We start from the raw sequence: 21,548 nt of genomic DNA, 5'->3' as shown, positions 1-21,548 counted from the left end.
ATCCATCTGATTTTGAGGGAGTGGGTTTCTCTGGTGCAATAGTGCTATCAGTAATGCTGCACGAGGACAAATTTGTAATGATACTGCTGGAAAGCTTTGGGAGCAATGAAAGTTTTTGTATAAATCCCTGAAATGAGCTGAAAAAAAATCAGTATTTGGAGGGTAGAGGACGTGAAGAAACTTGTCCCGTTCTTGTCTTGTAGTCCTGCAGAAGTGCCTCATGTTAAGTAAAGCTGATTATAAAAGCACCATCAGTTGATTGCAATCCTTGACTTTTACGGGTATTATTACTCTTGATATGCAGGTAGAGCCTACACAGCACAATATTTGTTCTGGGATGATGGGTACTGCATGAGAGCTGTTCTCTGGAGCTTCCTGTGAGTCCAAGCAGGCAAAGTTCAGCTGCTTGTAAGCTCCACTTGACGTGTGCTGAAGACCTGGCTGTGCTCATGTGCACTGCATGAGTTTAGTGGGCAGGACCCCTGTCAAAGAAAAAGCTGAGTAGAAAAAGTAATGAAATTCATTTTTTAAATCTTCCATTTTCAAGAGGTTTTCTTTCACTTTGAAAAAACACCGCATAAAGACTTCATACTCTCTGCTGTGACAACACTTCTTGCAATTCATGCACCTCACTTTGACCTGAATCTAGGTTTGCCCAGGCCTTCCTTTAGTGCTGCCTTCAGGAAGTTTGCAATAATAAAGTACAAATAAAGTTTAGAGTTTGATACTTAAATTTTAGTAGGTCAGGAGTGGGTAGTGGCAAGACCTAGCTGGAATTTGTATTAGCATATTTGCAGATATGGATCAGAGGTTTGAAATCCAGATGTCAGGAGGATGAATGAAGAGGAGAAATCGCTAATCAAATTTTCAAGGACTGCAATGCAATAAAACAGGGTAACTTGATGGGAAATGTAATCAAGCCTCCTAGTCTGTTTTCCAGCTACATTCAGGCTTAATGTTTCAGTTCTTATGCCTCCCTCTTCACATGGACTTGAAAGGGAAAGAGGATGTCTGTGCGGATCCATGAGGTCATTTAATCTTAACAAACGAGTGTAGTAATCCTGCTGGATGGATCATCCTGAGGCTTCCTGCTCATAACTGGGGGCAATATTGTAAAGAAATACTCTATCTTCAGACCACTGGTGCAGGTAATTCCAAAGCAGAAGCATACCCCTAGAAGCCTCTGTGTGAAGGGACACCACATTTTTTCCCCTCATTAGCCTATAATCTGAATCTGAGAGGCATTTTCTATCTTGTGCATACATAAACTAACTTTTCTGAATTCCAACACTTGATTTTGTGATAGAGGAAATAGGTAATTGTGCTTGTTTTCAATTGCACCCCCTTTAATAAACATGAATATAGAATGTTTATCAGCAAAGAGTAATGATCATAGACCCTAGACCAGGATGTATACTTTACTGACATGAAACAGATGTCTGTACACAAAATATTGCTATCCCATTATTCAAGGGGGATGTCTCCTTGTTTAAAGTAGTATGAATGCTTTTGTTGGAAACAGGAATCAGAGGTGTTCTGCCATCCTGTAGGATGAAAGGATGTGAGCAAGTTCATAGCAGAACTGCAGGTGTTTACTTTATAGAAAGTAACCTAAAATATTTTTTTCCAATTATACAGTGTAAAAACACAGCAATAATTGACATACTGCTTGTGTTTTGAATTTGAGCCAGTATTTGACCCTGAAAATAATAATGAAGCATTTTGGTTTCTGTAATATTTTGGGCAGAGTAGTTCTGAAGGTTTAATGTTGTGGCTGGGTGGAAGTTTGTGCACAGTATTGCTGCTTTAACACTTAGGCAGTCTCTGCAGATCAAGCTTTTCATTCTTCTTTCTTTCTAAAACTCGCTGCTGGGTTTCAGGCAAAACCAAGTTTATCTGGAACAGCCTGATTATAATGGCAAGATTTACCTGTAAGGCAAAATGACAGTACTGGGAAGTGGATGGCTTTGAGGTGCTTTGGGCTGATGGTAGTCAGTTACCCTGAACTGGTGAGTGCTCTTCAAATGCTTCATTGAGGTTTGGTTACACTGAGTCTTCAAGTTCCCGTGGAACAAGCCTCAACACCAAAGACACATCTGGAAGTTTTTATGCTTCCATGCAGTGATGCTAATATTCATTGGAAATAGATATGACGGTTTCTCTTCGTGTTCCTGTATTGCTTTGCAGCCAGCTAATTTGGTTTGGGGGTTCAGAATTTTCATGTGGTTTACCCAAGGGCTGGCTGTACTTGGTGGTGGGAGAGAGTTTGTCTTTCATCTGCAAAAATCCTGTACGCACGGCTACATAATAGGAAGTTCTACAAGAAGATTGTGAGAACCCTTATTTACCAACTGTCCTGCAGTGGGCAGACCTGATTTTCTTGGTGTGCTCATTTCAAGTCCCTCAAACACCAATTCCACCTGTTGAAGTGAGAGCTGCAGGAGATGATGCTCCTTAGGGGTGCTGAGAGCTTCTCTGAATGTCACTTTGCTTTATTCTCACCAGGAAACTCACACTCAGGCACTCATTTCTCATCTAAGAAAACTCTTTTTGGGTATTTTCTCATTTAGCCTGTGAATGAGCTACATAAATCTTTTTTTTTTTTTACAGGAAAATTCAGGGCCCGAGGCTGGCTGTGATCTTAGCTGCCGAGCTTTAACAGATTATGGCATTTTACTTGAATCTCTTTGCTCTCAACGGCCACACAGTGGCAGCAAATCCCAAATAGGTTACCCCATCCTTAGTACTTGGGCTGGGAGGAGGATTAAGTTCGTGCTGATAGGGTAAGGAAAGATGCACTGAAGTTTAAAAGCAAAAAAAAAAAGTCCACGGGAGCACAGGACATGAGGGGAGAACTTGAGCCCACGCTGCTCAAGTTTAATTCTTGACCTAGATGAATCTTTTGCAGGGAAAGCTTGATGGGTTTATCTTCTTGTACCCTGTTCCTGGCAGAATCAGAGCAGCTGGGCTGCTCTTGAATAAGGCATTTACAAACCTTTCCTAGGTATTTTTAATAAGTTTTGGTGGAGTTGTATTAGGTTTTCAAGGAGCTGATTATGCATGAATTTAGCATCTCTATGGGGATGAGTGCTCCTCTGGTTTGAGCATATATACTTTCCTATAATCTAGTCGGTCATTTTCTCACTTAAGGCTTCAAGGTTCTGTCTGGCTGTGTACTTTACAAGAAGGAAGCCATCCTGTAACTAGCTCTCGAAGCCTAAACAAAAAGAGGATATTTTCCACATAGATGAGGAACCAAAGCATGGAGGTGAGGGCTTCCTTTTCATGGAGAAAGATTTATCAGGAGACAATCAAGGAGCTGACTTTTTTTTTTTGAAGAACTTTACATTACTAAATCACTTGGTGTTTTCAAGCGCTTCCCTAAAACTGCATGGGAAATACCCCAGGTGGGGAGCGGAGAACAATCTCAGCCCTCTGGCACCATGTCATCCCTGGTGCCAAGACCTGTTTGGTCCTTGTGGCCTGAGCCATAAAAAGTAAAAGAAAACAAGGCTGAAAGGCAACCAAAAATAATAAAAATTGGTTAAGTGGGTCCAGCTCAGCAGGTCTGTGTTACATGCAGCCATAGTTTAGGGCATAGTAGTTACAGGAGGAGCTGTTCACAAAGCAGTAGTCAAGTGAGACAAGAGGCTCTGGGAGCAGAGAGGAGCAGCATGGGCAGAGCGTTTGCACGAAGGAATGTGGTCATACAGGAAAGCAGGGCAAAGCATTGTGGGGTGTGTGAACTCTGAAGCAACTTCTTCTGCCTTCCTTGTAAGTAGATTAAAGCAGATAGAATCTGAATATCTTCCTTAATTATCTCCATTACCCATAGATGGAGTAATGCACTAGTTTAAATAGGAAATAATCTAGTAAAAATTATTTAAACAACTCATGTGGAGCAAGACAGATTCAAACCCACTGTTTTGCCTGTCCTGTAAGAAAGGGTATCTGGAGCTATAGTCATACAGCTGTGCTGTAACCTTGTAGTACAGACTGCATCTTCTGGTTGTGCCTCTTGAATATCATCACAGGCCCATTTAGTTCTTTTGTTCTCTTGTCTTTCCGAGTTCGTCAGAAATTATGTATTATGGCTGAGATGTATTTATCTTGGAGATAGCAGTTAGATGGAATGTAGAGCTTCTTGCCAGTTTAAAACTTTTCTATTTCTCACTAATCATTTATAATAAAAGAAAATTAGCACAGCCCCAAATAATTTTTTACCTCCTGATCCATAAATCTTCACTCCTCTCCTTGTCTAGAAGGACAGAGATTTCTTTGCAAGGTGGTATGGAAATCAAGATTAATGCTTGTGTCCTATGCTGAACAACACCTGAACATTGGCAAAGGCTTGGCTTAGTCCTTCTGAATTTCCAATATAACTTACAAATGACATGTTCTAGCATGAAATTTATTTCACTGCAGGTAGCTCTTGGAGGGTTAGACTGACTCTGAAGATGATCCTGTAGCCTTAGGTGTTTTAATGAATATTACACATGGTTTGAACTCATTTTGAGGCTGCTGGGTGCAGATGTACTCACCTGACTTGTGTGCATGCTTGTCTGTTGATCCCAAGATTCCCCAGAGACAGCTAGCAGGAGGAAATGGGCAAGCTGGCCATCAGTGGACACTGAACTTTTATGCTGAAGGTAAGTCGGACTTTCTGGTGATGTTATTTTCCTTTCAGGGTAATGAGCAGTGGCAGGTTCCCCATGCTCACCCTTCCCTCCCCATCCAGCACTTGCTCATTTTTTAGACATCAGACAGGTGACCTGAGCTTTAACAACTCTTGCTGCAGCAGAGGTGATGGCACCTTTCTCTTCATTCAATTTGCATTTTCAGACATCTTTCTTTGCACTTCTATCCACCTGCTTGCTCATGATGCGGTGCCTCTGGAGAAAGAGAAACCTTACAATCCTATTTCTAAGCAAACCTGATGAATCCTCTGACAGCCTCTTGCTGTTCTTGTACAAACGTGTACAGCGCATGGTGCAAATACTCTGGATCTTATCTAAAACATTCTCATGAGTCTCAATGATTTTCTTCACCTTATGCGTATGTTTAACTTCCATTATACCTCCTATTTCCCTCCTCCCTTAGGAGGCCAGACTCCCAGCCCCCTGCTCAGCACAAAGGCAGGTTTGCAGTATCAGTGGTTCAGGTGAACTGGCAATGCACCTCCCTTTCCTGGGGTCCTGTTCAGTCTGCTCTGTATGGCTTTTTCCCTGAATGTGCCCAGATCCTGTTGTTAGGTCTCATTCCTGCTTGCACATGTTCTCTGAACCTTTGGCTGTTTGCATAACCAGAAGCAAATTTCCTGGCTGGCATGCAGCCCTGGGATTTGTTTGTTAGCTGTAGTCTTGGATGGGGGTGAGCTGGTACTCAGAGCTGTAGACTTGTGCTTCACGTGCTTTGCAGAGCCTCCCATGGGTTTAGCCACTAGTCCCACTTAAACTGCTTGTGACTTGATTTAGTTTTTTTTTTCCTGTTCCCCATCCCGAATACTGCTGCACTTGGAACATATGCAAATATACAGTTCCCACAGAAATGGCTGTTTCAGCTTGAATGGCAAACCACACACCTGCCAAAAATGCAGAGGCACCTGGAAAACAGCCTGTGCCAGTGGTTTTAGGTCCTCGTGCCAGATGATGCTCCAGATCTGTTTCTGTTTAGCTTCATCACGTAAGAGTGGTGTTGTTTTTCTGAAGGCTATGAAGGCATAACACCTAAGGCATGAAGGTTAGTGGTAAAGACAGCAAAAGCAACTAGGTAGCATTAATTAGCATAGACTAATGAACTTTTCTGATCTTAATTAGGTATAAATCAATTCCTGTTTGAGGCAAGAGAAGAATCTGAGCTTTCGTTTCAATAACAGCAGAAACCTTTCTGCAGAGTTCAGATGCTGTGATCACTAAAATGGCAAACCAATTAATAGTGAAAATATTTGAGATGTCACCTGTCACTCATACATACAAAATAATCCATGGTCTCCTACAATCAGAAAAAGCTATGCTATAATAAGATGAAGATGTGGTGTTTTCCTGTCAGTGAGAAGGAAAGGAAGAGGGGAAAATATTCATTTCAGAAGGAGGAGAAGGAGACACTGCCATTAAGTCTGTCTTATATTGCTAGCATTGAGGAGAAATACTTTATGATTTTTTATGACTTTACTAAATCATATGGGAGCATCAGACTGAATAAAGAATAATATGGAGGAAAAGAATGACTCAAAGGGTGATCTGTCTTACTGAAAGCATGGTAAAACTGTGTGCACATACTATTTCTGAAACTGTTTTCCCAGCTTTTAAGGTTTATCCTTGAAGTCCCTGACTCACTTAGAGCTATCAGAGGAAATAAATATTGTAGTCTGAACAGGATGTTTGTAATGTTTCTGGTGGTATAAAAATAACTTTCCCAGTTTCAATTAGTTGTCTTAAAGATAATTTTGGATTTGTGTAATGAAATTTGGCAGATTCCTGAAGATGCTATCTACTTAACTACCTGTGCTGTAAACAAAATTCTCCATGTATGTTACTACATCAGCTGTTAGAAGTGATAGACTTGAATAAGAAACAGCATATTCCTTCTCAATGTTTGTGAAAATCAATGTGATCAGCTTCACTTTGAGATTAGACTTCATTGCTTGTTTGTGGCTTTTCCTATTTGGTGATGTTCCAGACTTCAAAAGGCATGAGTGTTTCCTTCACGAGATTTAACATTTTGATTGTTTTTTCCTAATTAAAGTAAATGTAGTTCTAGACTTCACTTTGTAAAAAAATTGTAGTACTAAATTTGACGTCCACCCAAATTTGTACTTGAGAAAAGTACAAAGCAAGGTGGGGAGGGTGTTGAGGGGAAGAGGAAAAAGTCACTATTTGGATAGGCCACACATGAGTTTGAAAGCATTAGCAATACTTAAGCTGTATCAGACTTTCTCAGCATTCCCACTCCTTCACACTAAGACTTAAAAGAAATCTATGTAAAATACAGCTGTGTGAAATATTCGAAAAGGCAAATGAAGTAGTGGTCCACACTTGTGTTCTTCTTTCCCATGCTCTATGAACCAAAGTGGGGAAATATTTTATACTTGTACCTTTTTTTCAGACAAATAAAAAAAAGTATTAATGTATAATCTTCAGAAAGGAGACTCATTTTAGGTGGGAAGCACCTTGCTGTGTAAGATTCCCCAACTGACCTAGATGCTGCTACCTTGTCTTTAGGAGCTGGGATGAGACCAATAATTGCAGTGAGAAGGTGTGATTCAGAGAGACTATAATGACCCTGTGGGACTTAAGGTATAATCAGTGGGGTCCTCTGCATATAGCTAAGCTGCTGGAAAATGTTGCTGCTCCCCAGATTATCCGTCACATCTCGCTGCTGGAAGTGGTCATCTCTTTGGAGATGGCACCTTGGCAGGGTGATCCCCAGGTGGGCTGAGCTGGGTGAGCCTGGGGAGAGGCAGGGGACAGCTGAAGGGGTGAGGGAGGAGGCCAAGTCACCTTCTGCTGGTACCAGCGTTTAAAAGGCTGTCAAAGCTTAGTTTCTATTTCATAGTTACAGATGAGTTGGGTTCAGACAAATCCGATTCTCAGCTTGCATCAGTCAAAATAGCTACTCAAATTTATGCAGCCAGTTCAGGTTTTCCCAAGTGATGCAAAACCAGGCAAAGCAGGACAGCCTCACTGGCAGGGTTTCCACACCTGAATACAGAGCAGAACTCAAAGACCAGACTGTTTTGTATGAATGCTGAGAGAAGCAAATACTCTGGAAATTTTCTCTTCCCTAGAAAGCAATTGTTTAGCAACATTACTGCTAAAGACAGGGTGTGTGCAGTGGTGGTGTGAGATGCACATGGACTGCTTCAGCGCAGGATTAGAAGGGGTGGGAGGGTAACCTGAAGGCATCTTTTTAAAATAACACATCTTTTTAAATTAACTAAATTGAGCTGCATTAACATGAGAAGGAACTGCTATGTATTGCAGAAACTCACCTTGTGTCGTCCCAAGCCAGCGAGCAGCAGAGTTGTCTGTCCTGTGTCCCTGTGACCATGGCCCTGGACCAGGGCGTTGGATGGTAGGAGCTGTCCTCTCCCCTGTTCCAGGTGGAGCAGGTAAGTGTTGAGATGTTGAATCCCCTGCTGATGTTGGCTCTGCTGTTTGGAGTGTCTTTTTTTTCCTCGGATATCACCCTGATTGGAAGAAAGGGGGAAAAAAAAAACTATAGGGTTGTTCTAAGAAGTGATTTACCTGGTAGTTTACTTAGCTCAATAGTTGGGAAGGGGGAGATGGGAATATGCAGAGGTTTTTGCTAGAAGTTTATAGTTGTCTGTTTCCTCTCAATACATTTGTCTTGGATTTTCTTCTGCGTATAGCTAGTGAATGCAGAGAAATGGCATAAAGTGAGCCAGGCAAGGTATAGAAAACTGTGCCAGTACTTTGGGGGATTATAAGGTCTGGTGCTAATATTGGAAAGAATATATAGTCTTTTCTTTATTCTTGTGTGCTGTACAGGTCTGCTTCTAGGGAATATTTGTCTTTTCCACAGAGCCAATACCTCCTTATTAGAGGGATCTAGAAGAGGAGAGAATATTTATACTCTTATCTGCTATTTTTCTGAGACACAATATTCTGTAGCTTGTGGTCTCATATGAAATAGATCCGGATTGGTCCTGAAGTAGTAGAAAAATACTTTGTGGCTTCTGGAATAGTTCAAGTTGTAGACATCTTTGGAAACATCAGTTGTGGTATGGTTGCCTGTAACAGCAAGAATAGGACATGATGATCTACCTACTTCCCAAAATTTCATTTAAATTTTAATTTGTGCAGGGAGAGAACAACTTATTCAGAAAACTGTCTCCTTTTCCCTATACATAGACACATTTTCCCCACAGGTCCCTACCTAACTTTCCAGGTTACTCGCGTGTTTTCAGGATGACTCTGGAAGGATTCCCAGTTTGCTTCATTTAGATACTATTGTAATTATAATTTCACACTTGGCCTTCAGCAGAATGGGGTGTATCATCTCTTGGAAAGGGATATGCATAGGAAAACAAATAAAAGCACTTACCAGCTGGTGCCTGATGAATTACTCTGTTTGAAGTTCAAGGATATTGAGAATAGTACTTGATTGGTGTTCATGTGTTTGACTGGCACTGTTTGACCCTTTCTAGGACATATATTCATATATGCACTAATGTAGCTTCTCTCTTGATGAAAAAGTGTAAGCTGTAATGAACCTTTTTGTTTTCTCTAGATACTTAATTTCTTATACCAGCAAAAGGTCTGGGTTAGTTTCTCCCTTTCTGGTTCCCACAGAATTGTCCTGTTCTTGCAAAGCACAACTGGAGATATGACAGCAGCTGGCTCCCAGAAATTCTTTGACAGTAGTGTGATCCTAATAAGTACATGGGGCATGACTTGCCTACATGTTGTCAACACCTAACATCTTACTACTACTGGACAATTTGCCCTCCTATTTATCTCCTCTGTCCTCCCCCCATCACCTAACAAACAGCTTAAAAATTGTACGCCGGGGGTAAACAGTAAGCTTTGGTCTCATCCTCCTGTTGTAAGAGGGGTCATGTCACAACTTCCTTCACAAGCCACTAGATCAGTTTGCAACATGAAAATGTTGGCTGCGCTGAAAAAGTTCTAAAAGTTAACACGGGTGAACACTTTTTTCCCCAGAACTGTGGGAGAACTGGAGACCTGGTTTCCACTGAATAGGACAGGCAAAGGAATCACCTTCAGCTGTCTCCAGGATTTAGTCTCTAAGGGTGTTATTTTTACTCAGTTTGCTGCATGATGGTCTGTATTGCAGAGTTAATTCACTTGGTAAAGCAAATGGTACTGCTGTACACTTGTAGTTCTGTGGTGAAACTTCTGTAGTTTGGCCCCTCTTATGGTTGTGGAGTGGGTTGAGAGCTTACACTTGCTGAACCAGCAGCACAGCTTTTGTGAAGGCATGACTAAAAAATTTCTCTTATCAAAATTGGAAAATGCTTAGGTACCTACAAATGTTCAGAGGAGTTAAGTGTTTTTCTACAGTCAGAAAAATCTTGTTTTTGAAGAACCGAATCTCCTTCAGATTTGGCTGTCTATTCATTCTTGGATACTAAATCATTTCCATCAACTTAAGATTCATAAAGATAGTGAACCAAATGCTTAAATGATACATAACCTTGGAACATCTTGTCATGTGATTTACAGAAATGCCATAGAAATGTATGTATTGTGCTAAGCATTAGAAAGCCCTTTAAAACACCCACACTCAACAGGCTGTTTCCCTTTTTCTGTTTTCTTTTGCTGTATTTTTCTATGCTCGAGACATCCCGGATGGTAAATTAACAGATATAATCTCCTTTGGTGATTTTTGTACTATAACATTTGACTTGTATTCCTATGTGAAGGAGAGTAGCATTTCATTGTGAACTTAATTGATGCTTGTGTATCTCTTATCAGAAGTGCTGAAGCAGGATGTATAAAGCACCTGGCTGTCATCTCCGGCTGTTACCTGGAAACATCGCTCAACTTTTAGTGCTTTCTCCCCTCTTACCCACCTAGTCCTTAGGTAAATTGTTTACATTAAAGGTCTTAACAGTAACCTGCTGTGTTTATTGGGGGTGCGGGGGGGAGTCAGCATGAAATACTTTAATGTAGGCTTATTTTATATCAGCCTCAAAATGTTGACACAAGGATTAGGCATTTTTTTAAGGCTGCAGTACCATAAATCTTTAGTCTGGCACTTCTGGTTTATAAGGGCTGAGTGGCTGTGGTGATCCTCCATAAACAATTCAGACATCTGGAAGATGAATTTTAATGAGTGTTCTCAAAACTAAGTGCTACCTCTCACTTCTACACCTCAAATTCACTGTTTTATTTTGTTATATTAGAGGCTGATCTGTATTTTTTCTTATTATCTACACTTAAGTTGGATTCCCTCAAACCCGGAGGAAGGGGACCATAGCTGTGTCCACAGAGGTGGGGTTCTCACCTGGCTTTGCTTACATGAGGGTTTAAACTCTCAAAACACCTGGGCTTTTCTAGGGGTGGGTTTAGCATCTTGTTTTCAGGGATTGTTTCATTTACTTTTGCCTGTGCAAGAGGCTTTTGTTGCATGTCCTGTCTGCAAAATGTTCAACCTTGTTCTAGGAAAGGCTCCAAAGTAAATTAGAGAAGCCTCAGGGGCTGTTTTAAATCATAGCAGCTGAGGCCTTACCCTAGCACTTCATGCTCCACCCTGTGCCTCTTCTACCAACACTCTGCCATAAGCTCAGATCTTCATCTTTCCAGAGAAAACTCCCTGCTCTGCATCACTGGCAGGTTTTCCTAGGTTGTGAAATAGTCAAATATGCGTTACAATACTCAAAGAGAATGAGAGCCCACTAGGTTTGCTGGAAACAGGCATTCATTCACTGGTTACAGTAATTCAGCGTTACTGTTTATATTCTGAAGTGCGTAGAATGACGAAGTAGGAAAAACACGGCTAGAATAATTGCTCCTGGGTATTGTGCTTGTAGATGCAAACTTAACCATTCCTGAAGCTGCTGAGGATGGTTTCCCTGAACTTCCAGTATTGTGCAATTGACCATATGCTTTCTCTGGGGTTTCACTTTCCTCGGCTTAGGCAAATACTGGTCTCTGCCGGAGGCAGGGAAGGGAAATTGGTGGATCAGTGGAATGATCCAATACCAACAAATCCATAGTTGCAAAAATAGCAAGTTATTCTTATTTTTTCATTCTGACTCAATTTCCTGCCCTCCTGCTACACTGTTCTGAAGATTGCTTGGATGACTGATCTGCTTTGAAGATGGTTATACCCCTCTGCAAAGTAAAGTATGTGTTGAATAATAATTTATCATGACTGTTGAAGAACAATGACTGGGAGTAGGGCAAGAAGCTGAGCTGATGTTAACAACCTTTGATCACATTTGACATGTATCCAACTAATTCCCGGGGTGGGCATTGTTTGTTTTTAACATTTCTGATCCTATTGTAGTAAATGATGGAAAATGTTCTTTGCTTGATGAGTTTTTTCATACCTCTTTTAGTGATCTCTTGCTCTCCATCTCTGGGAGTGATAATGTTTGGCATGGGCTGGTGGTGAGCAGATGAAGCTGGCTTTCTCTTTGGAAAGTACAGCTGTCCTTGGTGTAGGAAGCATGATAACCTTTAATGCTACCATAAAGACCTTTAAGGATCTATGTACTAATAGCTCTAAAGGTGAATATGGCAGTTGGTCTGGCTTTGCAAACTGGTCACCTTTAGCTTGTCATCATTAAACCTTGTAAAGCTTAGCTATAGCAGTGCTCAGCTCACCTTTAGTAATTTCTGTATTTTTAGATATTAAAAAAAAAATTGAAAAGACTGAAGAGTCTATAGTCTGATCCTTTCAAAAGTAAACTTTTGTGTATGCTCATGTGAAAACACTGGACAGCTTCACTCAGTAGTACTCTAAGTAGACTTGTGGCTATGTCTACATGGAAACACTTGTTCTCATCCAGGACCATTAATACTGTGTAGCTCGCTCAACATCTAGAAGCATATATAAGACTAATATCCCTCAGTCAACAATTCTAGTGAGTCTGATAAGACATATCCAGAAGATTGTTTAATTAACAGGGATGGAATATATTGTGCTTTTAGTCTTAGATTTGGGATTTAAGCTTAACAAGATTTTGTGGTACTGTAATGAAACAGTGATAAATGCTGTAATAGGAGATATCCAAGTCAGTTTTGAGGAATGAAGATCTTGCTTCCTAGCTCTAAAACATTAAACACAATTGAAGACTCACATGTTAAAACTTCTACTGTGTGTAACTTTCCTGCTTCATCTATCCCAACTCAACTTCTGAGCATGTCTGTTCCCACAGAGGCAGTGCAAGTTAGGAGAATCCTGTACTGAATAAGCACTTCTCTGAAAGTAGGCCTAAAGGAAAAATACTTCACTTGGTGGTCTGCAATAGAATACAGATTTAAATTCATTTCCCTGTTCTCTAGATCCAGGACTTGTCTATAACACACTATTACCCTTCTAGTTTGTTTGCATGTTCTTCCCATGAGGATCGGTTGAAGTGGAGGGATTGTGTACACCAATAATCTGCTTTTAATACTGATTTATAAAACTCTGCAGATGAAGGGAGGGGGAGAGGCTCTTCAGGAGAAATATTACAAAATATTGAATGGTTGTTCTTCATTTTTTCCAGCCCTCTTTAACTTATTTACATTGTTCAAGTCTCCTACCTGTGCCTTTTGTGATTGTGTTCTTTTTGTGTGTGAAGATGAAGACCAAAGGGACAAATATGAAGAAAACCACAGTTACAAAGAGCAAAGATTGACTGGCTTCAGTAGATGTGTTCAAACCACTGTGCTGGTGATGTTTCTCAGTGCCAAAGGTTATAGCAGAAGTCAATTTGGTAATTTAGAGTTTATTTAGGCAAGAGATTGCTATGAGGTAAAACAACCTCAATACGTCACTGACCAGAGCCCTTGGTGTTCTCTGTCACAGTACAATTTGTGGTGTGTCAGTAGTAAGATTTAAACTGCAGTTACCTTTTGTTTTAGTGTTTGAAGCTGACCAAAGGAACAAGAAAATATGATCAACTTAGCTTGCTTAGTAAGGGTCAAAGCAAAAGCCGGATGAATGTGGGAGATTCATACTTCTGGTTGGGGACTCCTGTTTCAGTCAGAGCTCAACAAGAGCTGGGATGTCCTTCATCTTACCTTCATCTTACCATGGCAAGATCTCACTGTCTGAGGCACCTACTGAATAACAAAAAAGGGCAGGGAAGCGGTGAGGTCACCAATCTCACTGATTTCAAATGACTCACTGCAGCTCCAGTAAGAGCACAGAACTGGAAGTTGGAAACTTCAGGAACCCAATTTTCCTAGTGCAAGAAGTACCATCAGAATAGCCAAACCAAAATAAATTACTTAACTTTTCATTTCCTACCAAATGTTTTGGTGTTACTGGAAGAATTAAGATGCTATATTTTATTCCTGATGGTCACTGATTTCCTGTGTGGATTTATATATTCCTATATAACCTTAAACCAACCACAGAACAAAAACGTAGCTTGTTAGTCATGCTTATGACTACTTCCAAGATGTATGAGGATGAACTGATGTTAAATTGCTTGGAGACTTGTGGATGCAATTCCTTATTCTGTCCTTGAGCATGTTTTCTAGCAATGGTCAGCTGCCCTCAGGAGCACATGGATTCACTGCACAGCTCTGCACTACTTTTGAGATGAATCTAAAGATGAATTTTCAAATGTTCTTGGAGTTCTTTGTTTGCACAAGAAAGTCCTCTGCATTGCTGCCTAATGATCTGTCAGGAAAATGACTACACAGATACTAAATTATAAGATCTGTCACAAAACGCAGCATGCTTAAATAATTTTTAAAAGCTATTAATAAATTCTGAGTTGAAACAACTGTCTCCGTTCTTTCTCACCAGAGACAGCTGATCAAAATGTAGTCAGCACTGAATGGCTTGACACAGTTGAGTTGCACACAAATATGGGCACATGACTGAAAAAGAGAGGAAACTTGAGGTTGTGATGGTTTCGTTTCTTTGAAGTTTAAGCTCAGGTTTCACCGTGTGGCATTTCCGCTGTTCAGACAAAAATGGTCAGTCACATTTCAGACAATGAGAAGAGAATCTAGCCATAAAGTGTTCTTTGTCTGAGAATCACAAGGATGAGTGGAAGAAGTGTGGTTTTTATGGTAATTTGCCAGAGTTGTGAAAATGAGTAGTCAAGTCATAAGTGATTGTCATTATTCACATCTGAACCCCAGGCTACTGACATGTTTAAATGTCCTGAAGTCTTGGGTACGCTTCTGTAGTTACACAGAGTGACTTAAACCTTGCAGCCTGCTTGGTTTGCATTCTGGGAATGGCTTAATGCTCACGGACATGGAGAGCAAGCACACCCTTGGTCTTGCTCCAAATTCTGCCTGTAAGCCAGGTGCTCAGCTGCACAGAAAGTAAGCTGCATGTTAGAGATCTGCAGTTCTGTGTTGGGGTCATCAGGACTTCTTGGACCCAGTTGTTCAACTTTGAAATAAAACCCAGCATTTACTCTTGCACAAATTTTGCCCCCCCTTTTTTTTAAAAAAAAAAAAAAGCCTTTATCAGTTGTGTACCTGAGGGTTTTTGCCCTAGGCTAACAAATGTCAAAGTAATTGTTAAACCTCTGTAAACAAGTCAGTGAAGTCAATGCTGAATAGCTGGGTGCTTAGAATAAGGCCAAGGAGATCTTTGAGGCTTCTGGTGGTGTTCCCAGGGGTTGTGATAGTGAACGCCTACCTGTGGGTGGGATAGGAGACAAGAGTAACTGACCAAATGCTTTTTGTTTGAACTCCAAATACTTGTGTTACTATATGTGCTACCTGTGAGGTCAGGGAAAGGGTGTTCTAATGCAAATGGAGGACTTTTTTTTTCTTTTGACTAGATCTCCTTGTGCCTCGGTACACTCAAGCCTCCATTTCCTACCTCATAACCCTGGAAGATGTGCTGCTGGAAGCGGCCCACACAGAGAACTGGCCTGGATATTAATGTTTCACTTGTTGTAACTCTGAACTTGTGATTAGGAATGCAGCGAAAACTGTTATCTTAAGCAGCCTCATGTATATCCACCGTGGCCAAGTTTTGATAAAGACTGAGTAAGTCATTTTTTTTCTAGCAGTCAGATTACAAGGAAAAAGACAGGGCAAAGGAGAAAAGTTGCAATCTTTTCTGGGAAGAGAGCTTTTCTTTATGAGAAAATGAGACATTCTTACAAAAGACAAGTAGGATTTGATAATGCCAACTGTAGGTTCCAATTATATATTTTCTTTTTTCTTCCCCCAAAGGAATTGTTAATGCCATCCTTAATAACATCTAGAAGAAAATCATTTGCGTGCATGAAGGGGAAGGTGTACAGTGGCTCCTTGCAAGTATTCTATATTGCTGCCTGAAAAGGTAATGAAAAATCTTGCTTAGATATACAGGCTTTCATTTTTTTTCCAATTGAAATGATTGTTGGCTTTATTTTTAGCTGTGCGTTCATCTGTAATGTGGGATTTTTTACAGTGGGATTTAACTAGTGTTTCTCAGAGTCCAAACCAAACTGAGTTAATGTTATAACTGATATCTTAGCTCTTGATGTCTTCAAAGGCCATTGGATACATTCATAAGAGATCCTCAGGTTGGCTCCCCTTATGTTTTATCTTGATACTTCACCTGCTTCACTAGGCTTTGGTGACAATTCCAAAGTATCAAGTCCCATCCTCCCTTCCACCCAGCCCACCAACAACGGAAACCTATTTCCCAGGGGATGTGCCCAGTGTCACCCTCCCTTTCCTTTCTGGGTCAGCAGCAAAACAGCCAAAGCCTTGATATTTCCAGTGCCCTGCAAAGAGCCTTGGCATTCAGTGTGCTGCGATGACCAGCACCAGATAACATCCCACTGCAGTCCTTGCAGTGGCTTACAAATCTGGGATGATTTCTTCTGTCAATTCCTTTCCACTTGCACTTCAACTCCATGTGGATACCTTAAAAATGGTGAGATGTGTCCTGTGAAACTATGCTACAGGAGTTGTTAAAGCTACTTTTTTTAAAATAAAATAAGCACTAGCTTTTGTTAAAAATGAATACTAATAAATAGACATATTGTTACAAGTAAAAGAGACAGGATAAGTTCTCAGGGTACAGGTTTCTTGCCTATTTGTAATAACTGGGTGTTCTAGGTAATTTAATTACTATGACTATATAAAATAGAGGAGAGAAATATGAAGAGTTCAAAGATGGAAAGTGTCTATAGTGGCCAAAGAGTAGTAATGAGTCACCACGTCCGTTAGCATTTACAGGAACTAGAAAGCAGATAAGGCTTCATGCTCAATGTTTTTCAGTGAGATGTCTTCAGTAAACAAGCCAAACTAATACTTCTGTGGGATGATTTTTTTTGTCATCACGTGATTAATAATCTTTTTACTCCACTTCCATCATTCTATTCTTCCAACAAGGCACGCAGTGAACATATACTGTTTTTGCTAAGTGTTGCATATGCACCGTCAGGGAAGAAAACAACAACAACAAAACAAACATAAGTAGTGATGGTCTTGATGGGATTACACACTGTGAACTGCCCCCGTAGATGTGTGTTCCAAGGTAGATGTAGCGGTCATCAGTTATTTGATGTACAAGAAGAATTTATCATCTAATCTTTTTATAAGAGTCTGTATCTGGATGGTCCTGTAACAGTTGATTTTTTTGTCACTAATCCATGGTGATCTTTTCTCATTTTGATGGACACAAGAGCTTAATTTTTGTATGTTTTCCTCCTGTTTCATCTAAGGAATGCTTGCATTTTACTTTGGAAAACTATTTTTTTCTTGGCTAGTCAAAACATCAGCAGTCTTTTCTATTAGATTGCCCTTGGGCACATTTACAGTTCTGCTGGTCTCAGCTGTAGTCTTTGACAAAACATCCATGGAATTACTTTTATGATAAGCATTTTGTGGGATTATAGAAATAACAAAAGTATTTTAAAAAGACTACATTTTTCTTGTTCCAAAACTCACTCAATTATCTGAATCTGATGCTTTTTTGGTTTAGATGAAAGGATAACAAATATTAATGACAATTCTTCTGTTTTCAGTTTAGGTGTGTTTTTTTTTTTTGTTCTCAGCCAGCTTCACCTTAATTTATTTTTAATTGCACAGTCAGTAAAACTGGCCTACTCAGCATTCAGCAAAGCTTTGGAAAACCATGTACACTCTAGGAGTAGCTGCATACTTTTGATAAAGACGATGGTAGTAACTGATATTCTCATTGAGGTAGTGCTGGAACATAAGGATTTGGCCACTCAAACACAGACTGTCGAGGCAAAAATGAAGCTTTATCAATACTGACTTTTGCCCTAGTCCTATAAATATCTTGCACAGTGAGCAACTGTCCCACTGTTGTCTAGCTCCCTGCTCCTCACCTTGTAGATTGATGGGGGACTGGTGAATGTGAATTCTGCCCCCCACCCCCCCTCCTAGATTTGGTTGTAGGGATCAGGGTAATGGTATTCGCAATGTCTTCCCTGTGTTTTCCTTCAGTGGTTAGTGGGATATTCTTTGCACTACGCCAAACCCCATGTGTATGACTATTTCTATTTCACAATGGTATAACATGATTGCATCACCAGTTTTCACTCAACGATATGTCAGTATGTCAGCTATGCTCTCAGATAATGTGTAATTCCTGTTGAGCAGACGATAGGGGAAGTAAATTCCATTACAAAGCTTCCTTTTTTTCCTTATTGCTTTGCACGTCACTTAGTGATACCCCAGTCAATGAGGTTAAGCGCAACAGACGAGTGGTGACGCTTGACTTGCATGCAGTCTTTCAGAAGGGGTTGTGGTGGAGGGTGAGCTCCACAAACAAGCTGACGCTGCAGAGGTGGCAAGGTAGCATTTGCCTTCCCATGCTGTGCCATACTCATGGGGAAATCCATGGGGGCCCTTGCCTCAGCTGTGGGCATGCCAGGTGAACAGGTCACTGTACCTAGCCCTGCCTTGATTGCCTTGCCTAAAGCACACAGCTGTGCTGCTTGGCTCCCTTCTTAGGCACCTGAAGATGAAGCCAAGAAAATGTGTTACGTGGCAGTGCTGCTGTTGGTTTTCTTTTCCCTTGCCTGTAGTCATACACGCAATTTCCTTTCCAGCTCCACCCTTACCCAGGGTGGCTGTTACCAGCCCCCTGCACTCACCCACCCCCTTCTCCTCTGTTTCTCGGCCTTTGGGACAAAACCCTTGCAATCAGGAGATGCTGTGGGGGAAACAGGGTGGGCGACTGGTGGCATCTGGAAACGATGCTCCACAGCCTGGGGATGGGAGGGGTGGAGGTCTGGGGGGGGGGGGGGATCTACGCTGGGGGCGAGAAGGATGCTCGGGGGGCAACGTGCTGGAGGGGGGATGCTGCGGGAGGGGGGGGCTGTCGGGAAGAGGTCTGCGGGTGGAGGAGGATGCTCGGGGGAAGGAGCTCCGGGCTGGCACGGGGATGCTGCGAAGGGGGCGCTTGCGGTAAACCCAGCGCGTTCCGGGCAGGGCCTCCCCGGGGCCGCGGCGGAGGCGGCGGTGGCACCGCCCGGCGGGGCGGGGGGACCGGCACCGGGGCGGGGGCAGCGCGGCGGGGAGGCGACGGCGACGGGGACGGGGACAACGACACGTGCCGCCGCGGGGGGACGGAGCGGCGAGAGATGGCCGTGCCCGGCTGGCAGGTAACCCGGCGGCAGGTAACCCGGCTTCCCCGCTGTCCCCCCCCGAGCCCCTGCCTTGGCTTTAGGGGGACGGCTGCAGATGCTGCTTGTGCCCGGCCGCTTTGGTTCTTAGCACCTCTCTTCGCCTTGGTTTAAATACGGAGCGACTTCTCTTTGAAAGAAAAAATAAACTGCTCGTGGAAGTCGGGGGTTTATGCGGTTTTGCTATTTATTTATTTTATTGTGGCGGCCACGTTGTTTTTCGGGCGTTGTTCTTATTGCCCTGGGTATCCAAGAGAAGTAAGTTTGTACTGGGAGGCTCGGGATTAACTCTGCTCGCTGCTTTTGCTTTGCAATGCGTGGCTTTCAGCGCTGCTGTGCATGATACTCGGACCTAAACGTTCAGACTCGTGTGAATGTTTTTTTTTCCTATGTGAGAAAGTTATATTGAAGAAATCAAAATTCTTCTTTCCCAGTCCCTTTTCACTGAGCTGATTCATGCCTGTGTATATTTGTTTATTGGAACGGAGTTGGTTATTGACTTTAGTTAAAGATATAAACTACTTAATAAGACAAACAAACAAACATGACAATCTAAAACAAAAAGGAAAAAAATATTCACAAAAGTATGTCGACATAGCAAAGTTGTTTTAAAAGCACTTTTAAGGGAGATTTAGGAAGTAAGCCGTTTCATTTGTTTGTTTGTTTTTAAAACTTCAGCAACCTGTTCATGTGCTTGTAATGAGAAAAAAAATAATTTTTCAGTGATGTTTGCACACCTGTGGCAACTGGTAAGGAGCTGGTTGGTACACTTAATGATATGAGAGTTACTCAAAGTGTGCTGGAAGCTGAATTACTGCTATGTGACTTTAAGAAAATAGAAAATCTCACCTGGATATTTTTGCATTAATTTTTGGTGATTAAGTTGTAAAATTTGTGAAGCATGTTGCGGTGATTTTGGCTCACTCTCAGAATGATGCTATTGAGTGGGTAGCTTTAGCTGTCAGGATGAATGAGAGCGTCTGATTAATAATCCTATTTGTTTCATTTCTTGCTGTTGTTCAATACCAATCATAAAATAGCTTATCAGGCAAATAAGCTTTCATATGATGGAGTCTGAGGGTGGAATTGGCACGTGTAGTTCCACTTTGCAATAACCGTAGGAAGAAAAATTTAAAGAACATGGTGCGGAGAGGAAATTTTCATTTTGTTTCTTAAGTTTTTTTTTGACACACTTCATCATTAATAGGAATAGTGGTGTCAAAAGTATGCTTAACTTTGCTTATATTAGAGAAGCTATCAAACTGTTTGTGTGCATTTAAGGCATTCATTATGACACAAGACATCTACAGGGGCACCCGTGTACTGTCACAGCCAGTGGAGGTGGGTACCTGATAGCACATGGACACCTAAATAATGTGTTTTCCTGCAATTGTCCCCTTTGGCTGGAGCACAACGTGGTCACAGAGGCCTAGAAGTGGTGCTTGTGTTGTGTGAGGTAATTGCTTTCACAACTAGATCAACTTCGCTGCAAGCTTTTTTTTCACAAGGGCTTTTGCATTTAGTAATGTAAGCAGCTGGTTTCCAGCTAACTGTGCTGATGAAATTCCTTTTAGTCGAACAGATAATCATTCAAAATACCTGCTCAGGCCAGAAGTGCTCCTGAGGGGGCTGCATTTTGGATGCTGAAGCTCTCCAGGGGTTGGGGCCTGTGGTGAAGATGCGTTTGGGCCTGAGCGCTTCTGGGGAATGAGCCTTGTCCTGGGACCTCTGGGTTCCCCCCTGAAGATTTACAGGCGATAATATCTCTCTGCTTTGGCTGGTTTAGTCTAAATAAAAGCGATTTGCTCATCTTCTCATCTCTAAAGATAATTTCTTTTTGATAGCTGAGGGTTGTTTTGAGGCCTTCGCTAGCTGTGGTGAAATGTAACACAGGATGTATGTAGCAACTCAAGCTGCTGTTGTGACTAGAGAACCTCAGGTTTTATCAGTTTTGGTTATTTGCCCCTGTACTCTTAACTAATTTTAGCGGGGGGAGGGCTTTGAATTTTGTTTGCTGGGGTGTTTTTGGAAATGTGGGGTCTCAGCTCTGTGCTGCTGGGGTGGGGCCTGCTGTCATGGGGGAGAAGGCGGCTTCACCTTAGGAGAGGAGGCTGAAGCACGCCAAACATGCCCTGCATTTCCTCTGCACCGGTTCCATCCTTGAGTGGAAAATTGCTCCTGATTTCCTCAGATTCAGAGGATTTATGTTGGCATCCTTCCCACATTCCCATCTTGCTTCCAGTTGTATTTGTTAGACAGCATACTTGCGATAGAAGCC

The 21,548-nt window shown here is 41.6% G+C and overlaps 1 protein-coding gene across 18 annotated transcripts in view; it reads left to right on the top strand.

Annotated features, from left to right (window-relative positions):
- The window catches only part of MCTP2 (multiple C2 and transmembrane domain containing 2), a 154,202-nt gene that overhangs the window by 14,180 nt on the left and 118,474 nt on the right, over positions 1-21,548 (top strand). For 4 of the 18 annotated variants that reach the window (XM_083849891.1, XM_083849893.1, XM_083849888.1 and 1 more), the window contains exons 2-6: positions 4,577-4,649; positions 7,983-8,110; positions 10,461-10,569; positions 15,455-15,665; positions 15,855-15,963. Coding sequence is in view for 3 of the 18 variants with exons in the window: in XM_083849885.1 (XP_083706011.1) it covers positions 19,229-19,264 (36 nt within the window). In the remaining 15 variants the exon portion in view is untranslated. Of the gene's footprint in view, positions 1-4,576; positions 4,650-7,982; positions 8,111-10,460; positions 10,570-15,454; positions 15,666-15,854; positions 15,964-18,701; positions 18,815-19,123; positions 19,265-21,548 lie in introns of those variants that run through there. The other 14 variants (XM_083849873.1, XM_083849880.1, XM_083849874.1 and 11 more) reach the window with 12 other exon arrangements.

This window comes from Anser anser (assembly GCF_964211835.1).
Source record: "Anser anser genome assembly, chromosome: 10".
Lineage (NCBI taxonomy): Eukaryota > Metazoa > Chordata > Aves > Anseriformes > Anatidae > Anser > Anser anser.
This window is presented reverse-complemented; position numbering and strand designations above follow the sequence as displayed.